This window comes from Aquarana catesbeiana, linkage group LG02 (assembly GCF_042186555.1).
Source record: "Aquarana catesbeiana isolate 2022-GZ linkage group LG02, ASM4218655v1, whole genome shotgun sequence".
In the NCBI taxonomy this organism is placed as follows: domain Eukaryota; kingdom Metazoa; phylum Chordata; class Amphibia; order Anura; family Ranidae; genus Aquarana; species Aquarana catesbeiana.
In genome coordinates this window covers 172,384,382-172,408,282 of record NC_133325.1, presented here as the reverse complement: position 1 = coordinate 172,408,282, position 23,901 = coordinate 172,384,382, and the positions used below count along the sequence as shown (strand labels likewise).

The following is a 23,901-nucleotide window of genomic DNA, read 5'->3' as shown; positions in this document are numbered from 1 at the left end:
GTTTTTTCCAGTGCATAGCAATGTTTTTCCGGGCATAAAAGAGCAACAGCCCAATCAAAGTTCTTTTTTTTTTTTTTCACTTTCGTAACCAAGGTTTTATTGAGTTTTTCACATAGACAACATAATGCCCTGAAAGGGGCATGAGACCAATAAAGTATAACATAAGTAGTCTACAAGTCACATGCATGACAACATATAATATCAAGCTAGTGGATAGTTGAAGCAGACTAGCATAGAAAGGTACAGAGAGTAGAGTTAGTAGAATTAGGGATGCCGGTAAGTAAAAAGTAGTGCCCTAAAGGTAGGCCTTCCTGACATCGTCCAAGGTCAGAGAAGAGTGGAGGGACACTGTGTGACCCAATATGGTTGGTAATTGATATGCATGCAGTGTGGGTTAGGAGAGTAGTGGGAACATCTATGCAATGTCAGGAGGCCATACCCAGGGGGGCATTTTAGTAGAAAGAGGCATGTACAACAATATAACAGAAATCAAATATTTAGACTCAGTGTAAGACTGTGTAGCTGCTGGTTCAGTTCCAGATTGGGAAGGTCATGACTACAAGTATGATGAGGTTAGTTCATGGTAGAGGGTCACTCCTTTGATCTTGAAGCCAAGGTTCCCATTGGGCAAAGAATTTGGTGGTCAATAGATGTGCTTTGGCGAACATATATTCCATGTGGCATTGGTCGTTGAGCAGAGAAATTACTAATTGGATGGAGGGTGGATGAGGATTTTTCCAATTGCGGGCAATTGAGAGCCTTGCCGCTATCAAGATATGGGTAAGTATTGACCGTAGTGTGGTTGGCCATTCGGTTAACCCTATCCCCAATCAAAGTTCTTTTCGCCACTGTTGGCACCATTGTCCCCACCAGGCCCAGAAGGCACACCTCCATCTTCGCCGGCATTGTAACCGAGGCAACCAGATTAATCATATCTAGCACCTCAGTCCAATACCACCGAATCTTAGGGCTGGTCCAGAAATTATGCGTAAATTCTCCCGGGGAGGTGTGGCACCTCCAGCATTCTGCAGAGTGTTCAGGTTTCATTTTATGAAGTCTATACGGTATAAAGTATGCTCTATGCACTATTTTAAATTGCACTAGTCTGTCTCTTAGTGAAACCAGGGAGCTAAAGGGGAAATCCCAGACATCATCCCAGTCATCGTTGTCCAGTGTTGGAATGTCCCTTTGCCAGCGGGACCAAAGTTTGTCCATGGGTGGGAGAGACACAAATATCAAATGTTCATAAAGATGAGAGGTTGTTTTTTGGCGCATCTGGTGCATTCCAACCCAGACTGGACAACCACGCAGGAGGATCGCGGGAATTGTTCGGTAAATTGCAGGTAACGGAATATGTAATAATTTGGTATATTATATGTCTGTGAAAGTTGGGATAAGGGGATCAACGTTTGTTTGAAATTATCTGTGATATTAGTTTGACACCGTATTTGGTCCATGCATATGGGTTAAGCATTTTATAGAAGTGGAGAATATTAGGATTCAGCCAAATTGGAGCGTTGGGTGAGATTCATTGTGTCTGTATTTTTCTATCGCCAATCCTGCCCTCCATGCACGTAAGGTGGTATGCATGGAGGGGGTCAGGGAGTATGGGGCCCGAGGTCCCCTGTAGACCAGCAGTTTAAGTGCTTCCAATGACCCCACCACCACCATCTCCAGAGCTGTAGCTGAATTAGATTTGTCTGGATCCAGCCACCATGTTACCGTTACCAACTGTGTGGCGAGGTAATATTTATGGCAGTCTGGGAATGCCATACCCCCCTGCGTTGTTGGTCTCATCAAGGTACTCAGTTTATATCTTGGTGGGGAGGGGCCTCATAGGAAGGAGGAAAAGATCTGGTTGAGCTTTTTAAAGAAAAATTTGTGAATACATTGCGGGGAGTGCCTAAAAAGGTAAGTGAGCTTTGGGATAACTTTCATTTTGAGTCGGTTAACTCGGCCCCATAGTGACAGCGGCAAGTTCCCCCATGCCTTAAGTTTGATCTTTATGTCTTGCATAACTGGGTCTAGGTTAAGATGGATGAACTCTCTGGCTCTGGGGGAAACAACGACACCCAGGTATTTGAAGGTGTCCACCCACTGGGTCTATTGGAAATAGTAAGGATTTGGACCAATTTACCTTTAACCTGGTGACCCCAGCAAAGGTGTCCAGTATTGTCAGTGCACCTTGTAGTGATGGACCTGCATCACTGAGAAAAAGCAGCATGTCATCAACATACAGGGCCACCCTCTCCTCCAGCAGACCGATGCGTAGACCCTTGATGTGTGGGGTAGGGTGCAACGCCTCCGCCACTAGTTTTATGGCAAGGGAAAATAGTGCCGGAGAGAGAGGGCAGCCCTGCCTTGTTCCCCTGGAGAGGCTGAAGGGATCTGACAGTTTATCTGCCAAGCGCACCGAGGAGTTAGGGCATTTGTATATCACCTGAAGCCATTTAATAAAAAGCAAAGGGACCCCCATCCTACGCAATGTCTCCCATAAGAAGGGCCACTCGACAGTGTTGAAAGCCTTTTTAATACCTAATGAGGCAACCGTTCGAGATCCCTCATTGATGTGCTGGGCATTGATATTTGTAAAGAGTCTACGGAGGTTGACGTCTGTGGCTCTGCGGGGCATGAAACCTGTCTGGTCTGGGTCTATTACAGAAGGCAACATGGGATACAACCTAATAGCAAGAAGTTTTGTTAGAATTTTGAAATCACTATTTAGTAGTGCAATGGGTCTGTATGACACGCAGGAGGTAGTATTTTTATGAGGTTTATATATTAGGGTCAGGTGAGCGTGATACATAGAGTCAGGTAATTTCCCCTCCACAAGGCATATCGTACAGAGTGATGCCAATTGCAGTGCCAGCATCTCCCCATGTGTTTTGTAAAAATCTATTGGTAGCCCATCCGGGCCCGGTGCCTTTCCTGAGGGGAAGGATTGGATAGCATTTAGTACCTCCAAAGCAGTAAAGGGTTGCACCAATGCCTTTCGTTCCGCGTCCGACAGCAAGCCGAGAGCCAGAGGATCTATCAGATCTCGTAGCTCCTCGGGCCGAAAGCTAGACGGCAGACCGGAGGCATAGAGGATTTTATAAAAGTTATTAAATTCTTTTAGTATGTCTGAGGGGATTGTTACCGTCTCACCTACCGGGGTGATTGTAGAAATGAGTGTAAGTGGTTGGTCATGTTGGGCCATCATGGCTAGAAGTCGACCATTTCTGTCACCCTGTTCAAAGAATCGTTGCTTACTTTTATATGTTCCTAACTTAGTGATTTCTGCCAGGTGTAGGTTTAATTCCCTCTGGGCAGCTGCCAGAAGATCAAAGTTGTCTGTGGTAGGGTCTGAATTGTATGTATTTGTATGGTCTATTACCAACTGCTGTAGGGACTGAGTCTCTAGTGTTTGTTTCTTCTGGATAGCTGCGATGGAGGAAATATATTGCCCTCTAGTGTAAGCTTTGAAGGCATCCCAGGTGACATCTGGAGGGGAGGACCCTGTGTTCTACTCCCAGTACTCGCTCAGCAGCCTTGGTATTTCATCTGCGAGATCAGTATGGGAGATCCATTCCGCACCCAGCCCCCACAGAGCTGCGCCGGGGAAGGTGGGGGTACGAAAAGACACCTTCAGGGGGCTATGATCTGACAACCCACTAGGTAAGTATTCCGCCTCTAGCACATCTGCCAGAAGTGGTGGATTGGCGAATGCCAAATCTATCCGATAGGCAGTCTTGTGGGAGGCGGAGAAGCAGGAGTAGGATTGGGTAGAGGGGTGTTTCCATCTCCATATTTCATCTAAGCCTATAGCCTGAGCCCAGGTGGGGAGTTCTGCACAGTGATTTTTAGGGGGAGTGGGTCTGTCAAGCTCGGGCGACATGATGGCATTAAAATCCCCCATGATCAAAATCTTTCCAGGACAAAAGGGGGTTATCCTCTTCAAAACAGTGTATATAATTTTTGGGGAGAAAGGTGGCGGGACATACATATTTACCATAATGTACTTTTGGGACCACAAGGTAAATATTACCAAAACAAATCTACCCGGAGGGTCTGTGCATATCTCTTCAATTACACATGGGAAGTTCTTGTGACACTCCCCTTGCATAAGTAGAATATGTGGCGTGAAGCGCCTCTTGAATCCACAGCTTTTTTAATGTTAAGATTTTGCTGCCCAAAAGATGAGTCTCCTGGAGAAGTATAAGTTGGGGAGAATTGGATTTTAGGTATTGGAAAAAGAGGGCTCTTTTAAATTTGGAATTTAGGTCTCTAACATTCCACAAGAGAACAGTAAAGGAGCTTGCCTTTTGATCAGCCATTAAGTCTAAATCTCAACTGGAGGACCTGGGAGCGGGGAGAGCGGTTCGAGAGACCAACCATGAGCAGCACAATCTCGATCATGACATACAATTGATTGTAAGCACTTAAATATAATACAACCATTAAGTATAACCAAAATTCGAACAAAAACCATCCCAAGCACAGAGTGCTTATCCTACTAGTTCCCATCATCTTCACAAAATGGATGAAGGGAGTGGGAATAGTTTTTACCCAAAAAAAATCAACAAAACCAGTAATCTATATTTAGTATTTGGACCCTACAACTTGGGTCACTACCAGTTTGCAAACTCCTGCGGTAGTATTATGTTTGAAAAAGAAAAAAGGGGGGGCTGCCATAGCTGGCAGAAGTCCTCACTGGAACCTGCGTGAAGGAGAAGGGGGGAGGTCAAGGTGAAAATTAGGATGGATCTCAGTTCAGGGGTCGAAGGCAAAAATCTGTGTGGTAGTTGCCGGAGCTCCTGAGGCAGGATGAACGGACATTAGTTCAGTCCGCAAAGGGTGTCAGATGAAGGGTGGGATAATGGCAAGGTGCAGCAGTACAGGAGGGCCCACGGGCAGATAGTGAGTAATATTATAAGTCATCATGAGACAGAAGGTAAGTCAGCATAGAAGGATGAGGTACTTAGCTGGTCTCAGCATGCTGTATGTCCATAATCATTTCAGTTGGCAGTATGACACTAGTGGGTATTTAGCCACGCCGCAGCAGCCTATGGAGTGTCGAAGAAGCGGGTGTTTTCACCATCCGTGACCCTCAGTCTGCTGGGGTAAAGAAGGCCGAACCGTATCCCCTTTTCTCGAACTCGACGTCTCACATCCATGAAAGACTTGAGTCGCTGCTGCACCTCTTGAGAGAAATCTGGAAAAAAAAAACAGTCTGGCGTTCTCAAATTTTATTTCAGGCATGGCTCGAGCCGCCGCCAGGATGCGGTCTCGATCGCGGCAATTCAGCAACTGCAGCAGGGACGCGGAGGGGCCCCAGGTCTTGGAGGAAGTGGTGGGACCCTGTGGGCTCTTTCCACAACAAATGTGAACGGCATATTACCCAAATTAAACAGGGTAGATAGTAACTGTTCAGTGAATTCCGCTGGTCTGGGGCCCCCGGCCCTCTCAGGTAAACCAAGTATGCAAATATTATTTCATCTGAGGCGGTTCTCCGTATGTATGGATCGTTCCTGGAGCGCCTTCACCTGCAGCTGCAGGGCTCTCACCTCTCTGGAATTCAAACGGACCGTATCCTCCACCGTGGAGACCCTGTCTTCTACTTCGGCTATGCGGGACCTGAACTTATCCATATTCTGTTGGATGAGACCAACATCGACAGTCAAGAAATCTATTTTGGCAGTCAAGGTTTCTTTGCATGCTGTAATGGCTTCCAGAATTTTTGCTCCCGATGGGGTCACAACTGCCCCTGATTCTGCAGGCGTTTGCGTGCTCGCCGCCATCACAGCAACTGGCTGTCGCCTGGACAAGGTGGCCACCGATGGAGAGGTATGGGAGGCTCTTTTTCCGGATTGTGAGTAGCGGGTCTTGGGTGGACCCATACGCAGTATATCTTGTTATGAAGGGAGTATCTTGGGGGGTCAGCGAGCATGCACTGGGTCCCAGAGAGCAGGATGCAAGATGTGATGTTTTTAGGTTGTCTACACTAGGCCCGGGCCTCCAGTAAGGCACAGCTCCTGTTAAGATGGTGGCCCAGGAAAGGCAGTATGTAAAAGCTGGGGCAAGGCACTTTATTGTGGAGGATGCGCCTGATTCGTTAGGCCACAAGATGGCGGCGGGCCGCGGGCACCCGAATTCGGCCTTAATGGATCTACAGGTGGTCCCTCGGACCCCCACAGAGCTCAGCTACCTCCTGGGATGAGGGCTTCCACAGATGGGTAGGGATTGGCCACTGCTCGGTCCACGGATCGTGGCAGTCGCTGGAGGCTCCGTAGGCCTCAAAATGGCGGCGGGTCAGCAGTGTGTGGAGCCGGCCACGGCCTAGTGGGACACAATCGGCCAGCCGGGCTTCACAATTTTTGCTTGGGTAGGTGCAGGGGGTGTCCAGGGCCAGTTAGGAAGAGGATGGAGGCTCACCAACTTAGTTGTTTAGCAGGATGGCAGCGGATTAAGTCAGGATCGGCGGAGCTCTGCAACAACACGTCCTGCTCGGTCTACATCCAGACACGCCCCCCCAAACATGTAATACTTACTTGCTCTGTGCAAGGGTTTTGCACAGAGTGGTCCCAATCCTCCTTTTCTGGGGTCCCCCGGGAGCACTCCTGGCTCCTCCTCTTCATCAAGTGCCCCCACGGAGAGCCGCTTTCCATGGGGGCACTCGTGCAGGTGTGCTCCCGAGTCCTGCTGCGTCTATTGACACAGACAGCAGGACTTGTAACTGCCCCCCGCCTCCCGTGTCACTGGATTTGATTGACAGCAGCAGAAGCCAATGGGTCCTGCTGTTATCAGTCTATCCATTGAGGACCTGAGACAGTGGCTGGAGCTGCTGGGCTTGTTCTCGTTGCTGGAACGTTCGGATTCAGGTAAGTAAAGGTGGGCTCTGGGGGGCTACTGCAGCACAGAAGGTTTTTCACCTTAATGCATAGAGTGCATTAAGGTGAAAAACCTTTTGACTTTACAACTCCTTTAACCATATGTATAAAGATGCACACCAGTACTGTATAGAAATAATACCAGCTTGATACAGGAGGAGATTAATAACATTACGTACATCCAATGTACAAGCAGGTATTATCAGCTAAGGACCCGATAGGAGTCCTAGTGGAATTGTACACATATAACCGAGTATAATTAATTAATAATTGAGATATCTCCATGTGAATGTTGCTGCAAAGTTCGGTTGAAGGGGCCACTGAGGATGATTGCGACGCACTGCTTGTCTTTGTGTTGGAGAGCTGAAGACAAGATCAGCGGATGGGGATATCCTCCAACTGTTGTATAGCCAGCCTGGAATGCAGCTTCTCACATGCAGAAACTGTGGTGTGTATTCTTGTTAGAGGAATCGTCAACTATGATAGGTAATTTTCGTAAATGCACACATTCTCTCTTAGAGAAACAGTTATAAAAGTTTTAGCTAGAGGGTATTTTACACCATTTCGATTACATAACATGCTTTCTGAGACCTCTGATTGCTGTTTTGGAGGCTGCAACGGTAAAGGATCTTTTTTTCATATATTTTGGAGTTGTGAAAAGCAACAACTAACATGGCAAAGAGTATCAAACTTAGCCTCTCAGTTATCATCTAATTGTATTATTCTCACTCCACCCATGTGTTTATTATTTGCTCCTATTCCCTATGTACCTTCATGCTTTGAAAAAATTAATCCAGGCAGTGTGTGTAACAACAATGTGGGCTATTGTGTTTAATTGGAAAAATCTATCTGTACCTTTTGTATAGATTAAGGACAGAATCAATGCTATTATGTGGTCAGAGAGATTTTTTCACACTCTGATTCCATACATATCTTTCATGCAAAATGGGATATCTGGGATATCTGGTCTTTTATTTTCAATACAATAGCGAATATGTGTCCACTGACACCCGCCTGCCATCCGATCTGCCAAGATCCTCTCAAAACAGATGTATGGCGATACGTTCGGCATCCATCCAGCGGATCGGATAGGATGGGATCGGATGGAAATGAACAGGTGGGACTCTGATAGGTCTGTCTCAGCAGAGTGAGTGGAGACGGACCTCTCATCCGCCTGCTCAGCGGGGATCATGCAGTGAATCCGCAGATTGATTCAAAAATGGATAATTGGGATAATGGTGTATCCCCCTTGGTGTATAGAAATTTTTGATTTGGAGATATCTAAATATCTCAGAGTTTGGTAGATCATATTTTTCTCTAAGCGATGGGAATGAAAGGAATGATTTAGATGCTATGAAGTCATTTAGTGTCTGAATGCCTGATGTTGTCCAAGCTTTAAAAGAATTTGGTAGATCCATGCCGGATAAAAGGCCGGATTTCTGATAAAAGAAAGGAGAGGATTGTGGGGAGATTGTAACTGATATTTGGTTTTGATAAGATAAGAAGAAGTTTAGTTATGGGATTATGAATTTTAAAGCGGTCTTTAGGATCAAGCCATAACAAGTTTGATATTAATAGAGGGTCATTTTCTGAAGCCTCTATAAATACCCATAATGGGATTTCCTGTTTTGCATGGTATTTGGACAGACTGGCCAAATGTGCTGCTCTGTAGTAGTTAGTAAAATTAGAGTATCCCAGGCCTCCTTTATTTTTGGGAAGATGTAGTGTGTGTATAGGTATACGTGGTTTAGAAGAGCCCCATATAAATGAAGTTGCTCTTTTTTGTACTATTCTCAAAAAATAGGAAGGAATTGGAATAGGGAGGACTCTGAATAGATAAAGCAATTTGGGTAGAATAGTCATTTTGATTGCATTAATCTTCCCTATCCAGGATAAAGGAAGTTGCGACCATTGTTTTATTAGATTTGTGATCTGTCTTAATACAGGAGGATAATTGGTTGAGAATAAGTCAGAATGAGATGCTGTTAAATGAATTCCAAGATATGGGATTGATTTTTCTGCCCATGTGAATGGGAGTGCAGCCCTAGCCGGGATCAATTCCATGTTTGTGAGCGAAATATTAAGCACTAGGCATTTCTTAGGATTAATCATAAGGCCGGATAGGGCTGCAAATCCATCAAGAGCTGGTATTAAGTTAGGACCAGAGACCTGTGGTGATGATAGAAAAAGTAATATATCGTCTGCAAATATACATAATTTGTGTGTAATACCTCCTACTTCAATGCCAGTTATAGTTTGGTTTGTTCTGATGTATTGGGCCATGGGTTCGAGTATAAGGGCAAATAATAAGGGAAATAATGGGCAACCCTGTCGGGTACCTCTTTCGATATTAAAGGCATCAGATTTGTATCCAGCGTATTTTATATAGGCTTTGGGTTTTATTATATAATGCTTTGATCCATGTTAAAAAGTGGGGTCCAAAACCCCATTTTTGTAATGAATATTGCATATATTGCCAGGATACTGTGTCAAATGCGAGAGATAGAAAACATAAAGGGATTTTCCATTTTTTAGCAATATGTGCCAATAACACTGCCCTGCGTATATTATCGCCCGCCTGTCTATTTGGCATGAAGCCTACTTGATCTCTATGTATTAATTTTCCTATAATGCTATTGAGGCGTTTTGCTATTATTTTTTCTAATAATTTAATATCAAGGTTTAACAGAGAGATAGGCCGATAATTCACACAGGAAGTATCATCAGAAAGGGGTTTTGGGATCATACAAACAATTGCCATTAGTGTTTCTTGCCGAAAAGAATGTCCTTCTAGAAGTTTGTTAAAAGTTTCAGTGAGAATGGGAGAGAGTATTTCTGAGAATGTTTTATAGTATAAAGCCGAGTAGCCGTCTGGGCCTGGTCTTTTGTTAAGTTTTAGGTCTTTTATGGCGTTAGCAACTTCATCTATAGTTATAGGCTCATCCAAACTGCTTTTTTGATTCTGAGACAACTCAGGTAAGGTTATTTTTGAGAAGAAGGATTCAGCCTCTGTAGGATTAAATTCATTGTTTGTCTTGTACAAAGTTGCGAGATGTGAGTGAAATTTATGGACTATTTTAACTGGATTACAAGTATAAACATTTTTTGATAATTTCAAACGTATTGGTTTGAAAGATTTGTTAGTTGAATTTAATGCCCGAGCCAAATATGTACCTGGTTTGTTTGTATTCATGTAGAAATTGTGTTTGGAGCGTTTGAGGGATTTATCAACTGACTCAGTGAGAAATAGATCGTATTCCAATCTAGATTTTTCCAGATGAGATTTTGTACTCTGAGATGGATTATCTTGAAATGATATGTAGGCTGCATTAAAATTGAGTTCTAGTTTTTTTGCTAGATTTTTGCGTTCCCGTTTAAATAGTGCCATTTGTCTTTGTATTGTACCACGCAAGACAGGCTTATGAGCTTCCCGCAGTGTTATTGGGGAAATGTCTGTTGTATTATTAATTGATATGTATTCCTTTAAAGCTTGTTCAATGGCCATCTGATGTAGTGGGTGTTTGAGCATTATGTCCGGTAAGTACCACGTTGGGTCATGCGCTTTTGGTATGGCTGAGGCTATAGTAGTGTATACTGCATTATGGTCAGACCACGGAATCGGAATTATATCTGATGCAATAATTTCTGGTATCATTCCTATTGTTAGAAAAATATGATCTATTCTGGTGAAGGTTTGATGAGGGTGCGAGAAATAAGTGAATTTCTTTTTCATTGGGTTACTTTCTCTCCACGAATCTACCAGATTGTATTTGGAAAGAAGTTGAGAAAAAGGTAATCTAGAGGTTATTTTGGATGGTGTAAAAGGTGATTTATCTAGAAATGGGAGGAGGACCTGGTTCGAATCCCCACACATTATCACTGTTCCTATTTTGTGTGTATTAATCACTTGTAATATATGTGAGAGGAATGGTGTAGGTTGTTTGTTAGGAGCGTAGTAGGAAATCACCATGATTGCTGTATCCATTATATAACCCATGAGTATCAGGTATCTACCTTCTGGGTCTTTAATTTCTGATGATAAGGTGAATGGTGTGGATCGGTGAAATGCAATTAGAGTACCCCTTTGTTTGGTACAGGCAGAAGCCGTGTAAATTTGTTGATAAAAAGGAGAAATATATTTTGGAGTAGAATCTTTGGTGAAGTGTGTTTCTTGGAGGCATACTATGTGAGTCTTCTTGTTATGGAAAGTACGGAAGGCTTTGGTCCTTTTTTGAGGGACATTTATTCCCTGAACATTCAGGGAAAGTATATTCAGTGGTGCCATGGCAATAGATCAAATAGTTTTGACTTACTTTTTGTTATGCAGAGCTGACTGCGCAGATCAACCTGTGTGGACTGAAGAGATGAATAGATAGAAAAGAAACCAGTGAATTCTGGAGTAAAGAGTAAACAAAAAACATATGAGATTAGATGATACATTGTATAAATTATTTTTTGCAAGTAATCACAATTTACCCGTGAAAGAGAATAAATATCTCTCTCAGGGGAATAAGTGCCTTCGTCACACTCCCACATAATATGGTTGGGAGAATGAGGAGGGCTAATGGGGGTACACGGATCTTCCGCTTACAGGAGAGAAGTGCTATGTCAAAAGACATCAAAATGATGTTTCATTAATTGGAGTGCAGAATATAGTTTTTGTTGAAATTATTTATTCCAGGGTGGTTGTATAAGGTTAGTCTTGCCCTAGGCTAAATAATTCAGTTAGAAAGGTACTGTTAATAACTTTGGTATTGATGAAAATAATTTGAATTATTTTGGGATTTTAACCCTTTTAGAGTAAACAATTACATATTTTATTCATATGTAACTGTTTAGATATGTTAACTCATAAAATTGAGGTGGTATTGCTTCAGATTACAATAAACAAAAACATAGTTCTAGGAACTAGTTAGGTACTAATATATTTGTATTAAGAAAAGAAAGAAAAAGCTTCCATTACTTCTGGATTATTGAACATATTTGTCCTAAAAAGTAATAAATCTATTGTTATTACCTGAAAATATATAACTGAACAAGAATTTCCTTATTTCACTTATATATTCTAAGGCTATATGAATCAGAAGTAATAAGAAATATAACTGGAATGTAACATGATCCCACACAGTGTGTGACTATCAGAATGCAGTTACATTCAGTTATAAATATAGGTTTTTTATAGAGGACCATCTCTTAGTATAATAAATGAAGAGATATCAGGAAATAGGATGTCAGTCCATTGAATCTTCTTGGTCCATGGATGATGTGGCATAATGGCCTCTTTTGTGAGAATGATGATTCCCATTTTGTTCTGAAATTTTCTGGGTGCTGCCTGAAGGTGAAGATGATGCCATTCTTCTGCGTGTGGGGGTGTTGCTGCTTGTGGGTTCTGTCAGCTTTAATTTTAAAAGGGTTTGTTGTAGTTCATCTGCTGATCTGCTTCTGTAAATTGTACCTTGGTAGTTAAATCTGACTGAAAAGGGGAAGCCCCATTGATACATAATGTTGTGGCGTTGCAGTTCCATTAGTTGGGGTTTCATGGATCGTCTTTTAATAATAGTAAGTTGGGATAGGTCAGCAAAAATTTGATAATTGTGTCCTTGAAAATTAAGTTCCTTTTTTTCTCTTGCAGCAATTAGTATTTGTTCTTTCGTTCTGTAATAATTCAATTTTGTGATTATATCACGTGGGGGTCCATCTTTCTTTTTGGCTGTGAGGGCTCTGTGTACTCTGTCCAGTTCTAAACGTTCAATAGGGATATCTGGCTTTAGTTCTTGTAATAGAGCAGTAATAGTAGATTGCAGGTCTGTCACAGTTTCAGGTATTCCCCTTATGCGCAAGTTTGAACGTCTGGCTCTATTTTCGTAATCTTCGAGCTTAGTTTGAAGTATTAAATTCTCTTCTTTTAATTGTTCCAATTCTGTTATATTTTCTTGGGTTGTAATTTCAATTTCATCAATTTTTATTTCTAAGGCTGCGGTGCGGTTTCCCAGCTCTCTTATTTCTTTGGTTAGGCTGTTTGTTATTTGGTCTGAGGTTTGTTTTAAAGCCTTATGAAGCATCTTTTCAAATTGTAATAATATTACTGGGGATACTGAGGAGGCTTGTGGAGAAGTTTGTGAGAGGATTTGTTCTGTATCTGACTCAAATGGAGAGTCTTGCTGTGACATTTTCTGTCTGTGAGAGCGCCCTGATGCTGTATCTTGTGAGGTGACTGGAGCTGCTTTAGTTGCAGTGAGTGCCTGTGAGCTCTTTGTGAGGTGATTTTTATTTCTGCCACGGCTTCCTCCCAGTACCATATTTCCTGCCCAAACTTTCACAGTTTGTTCCCTGGGGCAAAAAGGTTCAAATGGATACCTTTTGAGCCTGCAGGCTCCGCTTTGTCCTTCTCTTCTCTCCTCAGCGGTGTGGAGCTCTAACAATGCATGTCTGCTCCGCTAGGCTCCGCCTGTTTTTTTTTTTTTTTTTTACTTTTTTTTTACACTGGCCCTTATGTAAACATCCCTTGTAATAGAAATAAGCATGACAGGTGCTCTTTATTGTCTTTTTGACCCCAAATCTCTCATTTACCTTTAAAAGCAAAAAATACATAAAATGTAACTTTGCCTTTAACAGAAAAAAAAAAGCCTTTTAAGGGCTTGAGGCGGAAGTGACATTAGACGTCGCTCCAGTCCTCCAAGGGCATAGAGCCAACTTGCCCTCGCTCAACTTCCTGCCCATCCATCCAGCAGATCGGATTGTTTCCGCCTTTACCGATCTCTCCAGTAAATGGGGAAACGACCGGGAAGCAATGGAATGTGCCTTTGGCAGTAGCGCATAGGATCCATTGGTTCAATGCCTTCCACAGTCGCATAGTAAACCTCCTGCAACCCCCACAAACTCCCCCCCTATTTTTTTTTCCCTTCCCCAGTTGCCTAATGATGGTTCACTTCTGCTCTAAAATGTTCTGGATTAATAATAAGATCATGGACACATCCTTACAATCCGATATATGTATCTCCTTTCTATCCATATTCCAGGCTCTTTCAAAGCCATTCATAAGGATCTGTTATGGCACATGATCATGGCCGCCATGATCGGAACTCCTGGGTCTGCAAAATGAATGACATATACTCCATGGAACAGATGATACACACTAAAAAGAAACCTCTTGAGCTACTCCCGGTCGCTTTGCTTCAATGGAAATATTTTCATACCTCCAATGGTTTTCCAAAATACTGAACTCAGTTCTTATGGTTTTCCATGAGGCAGGACTGTGTAATGTTCTTTGTATATGAACCCCTGTGTTATACCATTGCATACTCTATATGATAGTTACTACTTTTGTGAGACATACAGTACATCAATATGTTCTGTATGTTTTTTATTGTTACACTATTCCCTCATTTGGAAACTCTTTTATTGTAATCTGAAAACCTTTAATAAAAAGAGATTGTACATAAAAAAAAATAATTGCAATTAACACAGTCATCTACTGATATACTGTAAGCGCAGACCTAGCTATCTAGCACTGTGCATGTGAGATAATAACAATAGGACAGAGACTTCTCTTTCACTAGGTTTTAGATCAAGAACTATGGGCAGCTACAGTTAAACAGTTAGAACACAGCAACAATTACCTAACAGTCTCTGCTTCTGGTCTGGATAAAATACAGTATTGCAGTAATGCAGCTCCTGTATGTGGATATGTGGTGTCAGCTCTCTTTCTCTCTCTTCACATCCCCCTTCTGGGGTTTTTTAAGCCATCCCCCATAGACAGGAAGTGCCAATACATAATTATTCAAAACCCCATACTATTAGCAGTTAACAGTATAGGGCAGCAGAACCTTACACTTTTATGACATTTCTGTACTTCATGACTCTCTGCAACATGTCATTTTTCTAAAGTACTGAATAGTTGCTTTCATATAATATACAGCCCTTAAGTGATGTCAGGGGCTGCACTTTGGGCTCCTTCGTGCCTAGTTACTGGATTACCACTGATTTAAATGAAGGGGGAAATGATAAAGAATAATGATAGTATGTGCCGATCATGGACAAACTGAATCAATAAGGGCACTTTCACACAGGGGCGGGGTGAGCGTCGGTAGTAAAGCGCTGCTATATTTAGCAGCACTTTACCGTCGTTTTAGCTGCGCTTTTCGGCCACTAGTGGGGCACTTTTAACCCCCGCTAGCTGCTGATGAAGGGGTTAATAGCGCCCGCAAAGCGCCTCTGCCAAAGCACTTTGCAGGAGCTTCGGTGGTGCTGCCCATTGATTTCAATGGCCAGGGGCGCTTTAGGAGCAGTGTAAACACTGCTCCTAAAGCTCCCCAAAGATGCTGCTTGCAGGACTTTTTTTAACGTCCTGCTACAGTGACAGGAGAGACGCTTTACAGGCGCCTCAATGTGAAAGTAGCCTTAAAAGGAGCAGTTGTTGCAACAGGGACACTCGGTACAGGACAGCTCTAAAAGCCATTTAATGTGATTGTAAAGGCTGAAGGGTTTTTTTTATCTTCATGCATTCTATGCATGAAGGTAAAAAGCCTTCAGTGTGCAACCCCCCCTTAATACTTACCTAAGCTTGATCTTGATCCAGTGATGTGCATGAGAGCAGCTGCTCTCCCGGCTCTCTGCCTCCTCATTGGCGCAGGCTCCTGCTGCTGTCACACAGCCAGTGAGGAGGTAGCAGGGGCGGGGCAGACCCACTGCTTGGTGTATCTTATGGACACGCAGAGCGGGGCTAGGGAGGGAGCATGCGTGAGTGGTCCCATAGCTAGCAGCTTGCTATGGGGGCACTCAGCAGGGGGGGTGGAGCCAGGAGTGCCCGCAGGGGACCCCAAAAGAGGAGGAGGATCGGGGCTGCTCTGTGTAGAACCATTACATAGAGCAGGTAAGTATGACGTGTTAATTAAATGTTTTAACTTTAGTATCACTTTAGGTACAACTTTTAAAAATAACATAGAACTGAATAATCTGAGCCTTAGTAAAAACTGTACACCATGGGCTTCAAATATCTAAAATGTATGGAAGAGTTGCCATTTGGGAAATGCTTGCTACCAAGTTCAGTATACTATTGTAAACTCTCATGATTGGAGTAATCCTCCAGCAAACATTTGGACGGGTTTAGGTTCAGTGAAAGCCAAAGGTTGCTTTGAACCAACAATGTTTGTCGCAAGCTGTTAAAGGATAACTGCAGTATTACTATAAATGTCATGTAAGTGCAGTTATCCTTGCAGCCTCTGGGAAAAAGTAATAGGATCGGCCACCTTTACAGGCAATGCTTGGAGTTTCCAATAATACAGCTTGATGAAATGTCTGCCGTAACGCAACACATAGTAACTTGTATGAAGTAGCACCACAATGGGACAACAGAGTGTGAGGGGGCCTTAATATTATGATCTGCGCTGCTGGTCATGTGATGTGTAGACTACGAAGATTTAAAGGCTAAGTTCACCTTTTGATAAAAATAATAAATGCTAATTTTTTTGCAGGTAAAATATGTGCATTTATTACCATATTTATCGGTGTATAACACGCACATTCAATTTAAGAGGGAAGTTTCAGGAAAAAAACCTTACATTTTAAATAAGGAACTTTGAAGCAAAATAAGGGTCAGTGCCCATCTGCAGCCTCACAAGTGCCATTAATGCAGCCTCACAAGTGCCATCAATGCAGCAGCCTCACCATTGCCATCAATGCAGCAGCTTCCCCATTGTCACCAATGCAGCAGCCTCACCGTTGCCATCAATGCAGCAGCCTCACCGTTGCCATCAATGCAGCAGCCTCACCGTTGCCATCAATGCAGCAGCCTCACCGTTGCCATCAATGTAGCAGCCTCACCGTTGCCATCAATGCAGCAGCCTCACCGTTGCCATCAATGCAGCAGCATCACCGTTGCCATCAATGCAGCAGCCTCACCTTTGCCATCAATGCAGCAGCCTCACCATTGCCATCAATGCAGCAGCCTCACCATTGCCATCAATGCAGCAGCCTCACCATTGTCACCAATGCAGCAGCCTCACCATTGCCATTAATGCAGCAGCCTCACCATTGCCATCAATGCAGCAGCCTCACCATTGCCATCAATGCAGCAGCCTCACCATTGCCATCAATGTAGCAGCCTCACCATTGCCTTCAATGCAGCAGCCTCACCATTGCCTTCAATGCAGCAGCCTCACCATTGCCTTCATTTCAGCAGCCTCACTATTGAAATCAATGCAGAAGCCTCACCCTTGCCATCAATGCAGCAGCCTCACCATTGCCATCAATGCAGCAGCCTCCCCATTGCCATCAATGCAGCAGCCGCACCATTGCCATCAATGCAGTCAGATTGATGCCCATCTGCAGCCTAGAGGGGACAGGGAGGGGGGCGGGACTAGTGCTAACAGATTACATACAGTGAGAATCTCCTATGATAGACAGAACACTGGTCCAATGGCGGCCCAGGAGACTGGACTTCCTATTACAGAGGCTGCCAAGTAAACAGGAGATTCTCACTGTATGTAATCTGATGGCTCTCGTCCCGCCCCCCTCCCTGTCTCCTCCAAGGCAGCTAAAATTGAAGTATTGGTGTTTGACACGCACACACTATTTGCACCCGACTTTCGGGGTGAAAAAGTGTGTGTTATACGCCAATAAATACAGTATTTATTTTTTCTAAGGATCTTGCAGAGCATTGTACCAGCATCAGTGGATTCTCTTCCTTCTGTTTTCACCTGGTGATCTGGCCAGTAACATACCTCCTATATTAGAGTTTCCCCAGTCTGGATGAAGGAGCACAGGGGGCACCTTTGGACAGCAGCATTGTCAGTTTAAAGGGAGTGTTAGATGCACTACCAGATTTAGATACACTAAACAAATTGAAACCAAACTCTAGCTAATAATTTTAAGCAGATAGCCACTATGAATTGCATATGAATTGCACAGGAATCACACCATATACCTGTACAATTCACATGCGATTCAGTTTGGTGCATTTTGAGCCGATTTATTTTGAATAGCTCAAATCGCACCACATCCGTACCACAGTCGTACATGCAGCAATTTTAAGAACACACTACAACCGGATTGCATGGTTGTCTTGGACCATGCAATCTAGTGCAGGTTAGGGGGTGTTTGGGGGAACGTTAAGATTGCACTCGCTGCAGATCACAAAGGCAGTGCGATTTGAATGCTGTGTGGGAAAAATGTACGGACTACGGGTTTCCCACACTGCATTCCAGTGTGAACCGAGGCTTACAGTAACATGTTTGTTTTTTTGGGGATTATTATTGTTATACAGGATTTATATAACGCCAGCAGTTTGTGCAGCACTTTAAAACATGAGGGCAGACAGTACAGTTAAAATACAAATCAATACAGGAGGAATCAGAGGGCCAAATGATACAAAAGGTAATAACTGTGGAGGATGAGCTGATGGAGAATGTGGATATACAGTTGCTAGGTCTGGGTAGGCTTCTCTGAATAAAAAAGTTTTCAGGGATTGCCTAAAAGTAGATAGAGTTGAAGATAGTCAGACAGATAGGGTAGGGAGTTCCATAGGATGGGAGAGGCTCAGAAGAAGTCCAGGAGGCGAGCATGGGAGGAGGTGACAAGGGAGCTACAGAGCAGGAGGTCTTGGGAGGAATGAATAGAACGATTAGGTTTGAACGTTGAGACAAGGTTAGTGATGTAGCCGGGGGCTCTTAGAGCCTGAGACTCTAATTGGCTTCAAAAAAGGGTGGGCTTGCGGCCCCGAGCCCACCCACTTGTGTGACAATAACGAATTAATATTCGCTATTGTCTTCCTGATTCTCCTCCTGGCTAATCAGGAGGCAGGTACTGAGACCCGATTGGCCAGGGAGTCTTAGGACCTCCATTCGTGTCTCAGGACATAATTCCTGTTTAGCCCGGAGGAGAAGCAATGGCCCGACTCTTCATTCCCCCTGCCTCCTATGTTACGGTTAATCTCGCCGCCTTCCTGTCTGTCTCACGCAGGTGGAGGGGGGGGGCCTTGCCGTCCATCTCTACGGAGGGGAGGGTTGGATGGCGTTAGCTTGCTGCCCCCACTAAATAGTTAGCACCAGCTGCCACTGCATTATTTACAGTTGTGTGAAAAAGTATTTGCCCCCTTTCTGATTTTTTTTTTTTTTTTTGCATATTTGTCACACCTAAATGACTCAGATCATCAAGCAAATTTTATTATTACACAAAGATAACCTGAGTAAATACAAAATGCAGTTTTTAAATGATGGTTTCATTTAGGCAAAAAAGCTGTCCAAACCTGTCTGGCTTTATGTGAAAAAGGAATTGCCCCCTAAACCTAATAACTGGTTGTGTCACCCTTGGCGGCAACAACTGCAATCAAGCATTTGCGATAACTGGCAATGAGTCTTTCACATTACTGTGGAGCAATTTTGGCCCACTCTTCTTTGCAGAATTGTTTTAATTTAGCCACATTGGAGGGTTTTCCAGCATGAATGGCCTGTGTAACGTCATGATACAGCATCTCAATTGGATTTAAATCCAGGCTTTGACTAGGCCACTCCAAAACTTAAATTTTGCTTTGTTTGAACCGAATGGAGGTGGGCTTGCTGTTGTGTTTCAGATCATTGTCCTGCTGCATAACACAAGTGCGCTTTTTAAAGGACATTCTTCTTTAGGATTTTCTGGTAGAGCTCAGAATTCATGGTTCCATCAATTAGGCCCCATTCACACCTGAGTGTTTTGTAGCTTGAAGCCTGAAGCTACAAAACGCTGGAGGGGAAAAAAAAAAATCAATAATTCTCGATGGTTCACATCTCCACTCCAAAATGCCTGAAGCCAGAAACTCCAAAAAGCCTGAAGCTCAAACAAGTTCTGGAACCTTTTTTTTAGGCAGATTTGAGCATTTTTCTGCTTTTGACCTGTACAAAATCGCTGCAAAAGTCGCGGTAAAATCGTGCGACTTTCTGCCTGAAAACGCTATGCTTTAGGTGTGAATAGGGCCTTATGGTAAGTTGTCCAGGTGCTGAAGCTGCACAGCAGGCCCAGACCATCACGCTACCACCATCATATCTGACTGTTGGTATGATGTTCTTGTTATGAAATGCTGTATTCGTTTTATGCCAGATGTATCGGGATGCACACCTTCCAAAAAGTTACATTTTTGTCTCATCAGTCCACAGAATATTTGCCTAAAAGTCTTGGGCATAATCAAGATGTTTTTTGGTAAATGTGAGATGAGCCTTTGTGTTCTTTTTGGTCAGCAGTGGCTTTGGCCTTGGAACTCTCCCATGGATGCCATTTTTTTCCCAGTCTCTTTCTTATTGTTGAATCATAAACACTGATCTTACCTGAGGAAAGTGAGGCCTGCAGTTCTTTAGATGTTGTACTGGGTTCTTTTATGACCTCCTGGATGAGTCTTCGTCATGCTCTTGGAGTAGTTTTTGTAGTCCGGCCACTCCTGGGAAGGTTCACCACTGTTTCAAGTTTTCTCCATTTGTGGATAATGGCTCTCCCCGTGGTTCACTGGAGTTCCAAAGCCTTAGAAATGGCTTTGAAACCCTTCCTAGACCGATACATGTACATTACTTTGTTTCCAGTCTGTTTTTAAATTTTTTTAGATTGTGGCATGATGTGTGGCTTTTTGTGACCTGTTAGCGTACTTCACTTTGTCAGACAGATTCTATTTATGTGATTTCTTGATTCAACCTGTCTGGCAGTAATCAAGCCTGGGTGTGGCGGGTGAAATTTAACTCAGCTTTCCAAAAAATTGTGGTTAATCACAGTTCATTCATGATTCTGCATGGGCGGGGGTAATTACTTTTTCACATAGGGCCAGGCAGGTTTGAACAGCTTTTTTCCCTTAATAAATTAAATATTAATTTAAAAATTACATCTTGGATTTACTTGGGTTATCTTTGTGTAATATTAAAATTTGTTTGATGATTTGAATCATTTAAGTGTGAGAAATATGCAAAAAAAAAAAAAAAAAATCACGAAGGGGCAAATACTTTTTCATACAACTTGTGATATTGGGGTGTTTAGCTCAGTGGTAGATGCATCTTCATGTAGTGAGTCCACAGCAGTCAGTTATTGGGTTTGAGGGCATGGCAGCCCATTTTTATTAACAGGAACAAAATAAAAGTTTACACACAGGATTTCCCACACAGGGGTTCTTCTCCAGTAAATTCATACAACCGAAAATGCCAAGCCTCCTGGCTCCTAGAAAATGCCAAACCTCCTAGGCTTACTTTGCCTTGCAGTTCCCAGCTGAACCGGCCTACTCCTGGCCTCAACAGGATTCTCCAGACCCCTGGGTTTGCTTCCCCCAGACTTCAGGACTTCCTTCAGCCCCCTTAGACTTGCTAGTCGCCTCGGCTCTCCCAGCCTCCCAGACCCTTTTCTGGTCTCACAGGTCCTTGTAGCCGTCCCAACCTTCCCAGTCCTTCAGACATGAAGTTCCCCCTTACCAGGGATGTAATCTCACACAGGGCAGACAGCTTTTCAGACACAGGTCTGTCTTGATACAACAGCAGCAGCGAGCTACACACTCCACCCTCTGCTCTCACTACCCCCTCATTATATGGGCTGTCTGCACCTGGGCACACAACCAGCTGGCTATCCAGAAGACCTGGACACAGGGTTGGAAATTTCATCCCACCCAAGTCTTTGCGGGATCTCCAAACTACAGAGCCCCATTGGAACATAGCAAAACCTGGAGAAAGCTGCCAACACAGTTTTCTCCCTTTCAAAGCTATGCTCTGTAGAACTGCAGTCACCTGACATGCAAACTCTGTGTCCATTTTCCATCCCTTTTCACAGTGACAGGGACTCTCACTATTACAAGCTGTAATACATTGTATCTTCTTCCCCTTGCTGGAGGAGAAAAGTAGAAAGAAAGAAAGTGTGGGGGAAGCCTCTCCACTGTCAGAATACAAATGCTCAGCGGGCGAACCTCCCATCCACACACTCGATCATCTGATAATGGTCTGGTATGGATTATGGGGGGGGGGACCCCACGCCGTTTTTTTTCAGCGTGGGGGTTTCCCTTAAAATCCATACCAGACCGAAGGGTCTGGTATGCCCATGAAGGGGAAACCCATGCCGTTTTTTGAAATAAACAAAAATTGGCATGGAGATCCCCCTAATTATTTGGAAATCAAATTTGTGTCCCTGCTCATTGAAGTCGTACTTCGAGACGTGGGGCAAAGTCGGATCCATAGTCGTATGACTGTCTTGTCAAAATCGCGCGATGTTTGGAGTAGCACAAGTGTGAAAGGGGCCTAAGGGAAACATCAGGAGCAGTGGCAGCTGGTGCTCCATTTTTTTTTGGGGGGGGGGGGGTGGCAAACACTGATAGGGAGCCCCTGGGGATATTGTTCTAGGAGGGGGAGTGCTAAGTGTGGTGATTTGGGGGGGGGGGGGGAATTTGAAGTGGGGGGAGATGTTTACTCTGAGATGACATTTTAGGGGTAGAGGATTTAGGCTAGAAGGAATGAATATTTTTTTGGGAGGGGGCAAAGACCTGTACCGAGAGGGGTGTTTTCAGCAGGGGGTGGATTTATACTGGGAGGAGGGGGGATTTATATTATTGCTTAGGGGGTGAGCATGCAGATTAGTGCTCAGTGCTTTTGTGGAGGGAATTTTGAATTTTGCTGACACATAACACTTATACATCTCGGGGGGGGGGGCAGTAGGGTTGCACTGGTAGGAGGAGGAATTTTTGCTTAGGAGGTGAGCATGCTGATTAGTGCTCATTGTGTTTTTGTTTGGGGATTTTTGCTGATACATAATGCTCATGCACCTTGGGGGGGAGGGAGGGTAGGGTTGCCACCTGTCTGGGATACACCCGGACAGTCCAGGTTTTAAATCATGTGTCTGGGTTTTAGGCGAACTGAAACCCGGGCACATTATGCAGACCAAGCTGTGGCTCTCCAAGTAACCAAAATACTCACACACAAATCTGTTGCTGTCTGGGGCAGGTGCGGCATCACTGGGGGGAGCCACACCCACTGTTTTCTGTGGCACACTATGCACACCCAAAGATGTCCCAGGCTGCTAAAGTGTTCGGGTTTGGCTTTAAGGCTGAGCTATCCGAATCACGGGCAGAATCGCTGCGATTTCAAATAGCGGCAAATCGCGGGACTCCGTGGGCTTCCTGTCACTTCCAATGGTACTCCAATCGCAAAGTCCTTGTATTTCTTTTGGATGACAGGCGTCTCGTGATTTTACTGTGATTAGTTGGTTGACAATTGTGGCAAAACTGCGCTGCGATTGGGGTGCCAATTGGAAGTGATGGGGAGCGCATGGCGTCCTCCGATTTGCTACTATTTTGAAGTGCGGTGATTCCGCCTATAAATCAGACAGCTCAGAGATGAACAGAGCCTTAAAAAAGGTGGCAACCCTGGGGGGATGTAGTTTGGCACCCTGGACTCTAGATGACCTTATCCCAGCACTACTTTTGGCGCAGTACAGCGAGTGGCAATCCACTGTGTCGCACCGCGCGGTCTGCGATTAAACTGTATAAGGAAACAGTGCAATCTGTCAAACTCAACACATCATCACTGCACTGATCTCAGCTGGATTACACCACTTGATAGTTTGTACCAGAATAAAGTTACACAAACTGTGTCCAGGCGTGAGGATTTGAGGGGGTAAAACTACACTTCCTAGGAGACGGCTCGGGCGCGGCGCATGCGCGTTGTGTTGGTCCACATACAGCGACAGTAGCAGCGTGGCGGATTTGTAGTGCGCATGCTCAGTCCCACGTGTTTCCCCCGGTGCTGATCAGAGGTGTGCGGGAGGCCCGGGTGCCGTGCGATCCGTAGGACATGTTATCGTTCTCTGTCCGCCGCTTGGCTCAGGTGAGTGATGTGTGTCAGCCGGGCGAGGGATGCTGGCGGCTCTCCGGTGTGTCTGGGTGATGGATCATTAACTAATTGTTGGGACATCCGAGAGGCCAGCTGTCACCCGGCACCGGACAGGACTCAGCTACATGGACAGTCTTCTGTCACCGTGCATGTCATTAGATGATCGGGATTGTTCTACTACTATATACTATTATATATACTACTGTATAGTGTGTGCA

The 23,901-nt window shown here is 44.1% G+C and overlaps 1 protein-coding gene across 1 annotated transcript in view; it reads left to right on the top strand.

The window, feature by feature from the left end:
* The first annotated feature begins 23,519 nt into the window (after positions 1-23,519).
* The window catches only part of SHMT2 (serine hydroxymethyltransferase 2), a 144,995-nt gene continuing 144,613 nt past the window's right edge, over positions 23,520-23,901 (top strand). The window contains exon 1 of the mRNA XM_073613825.1: positions 23,520-23,677. Coding sequence (XP_073469926.1) covers positions 23,645-23,677 — 33 coding nt within the window. The 5' untranslated portion in view covers positions 23,520-23,644. The remainder of the gene's footprint in view (positions 23,678-23,901) is intronic.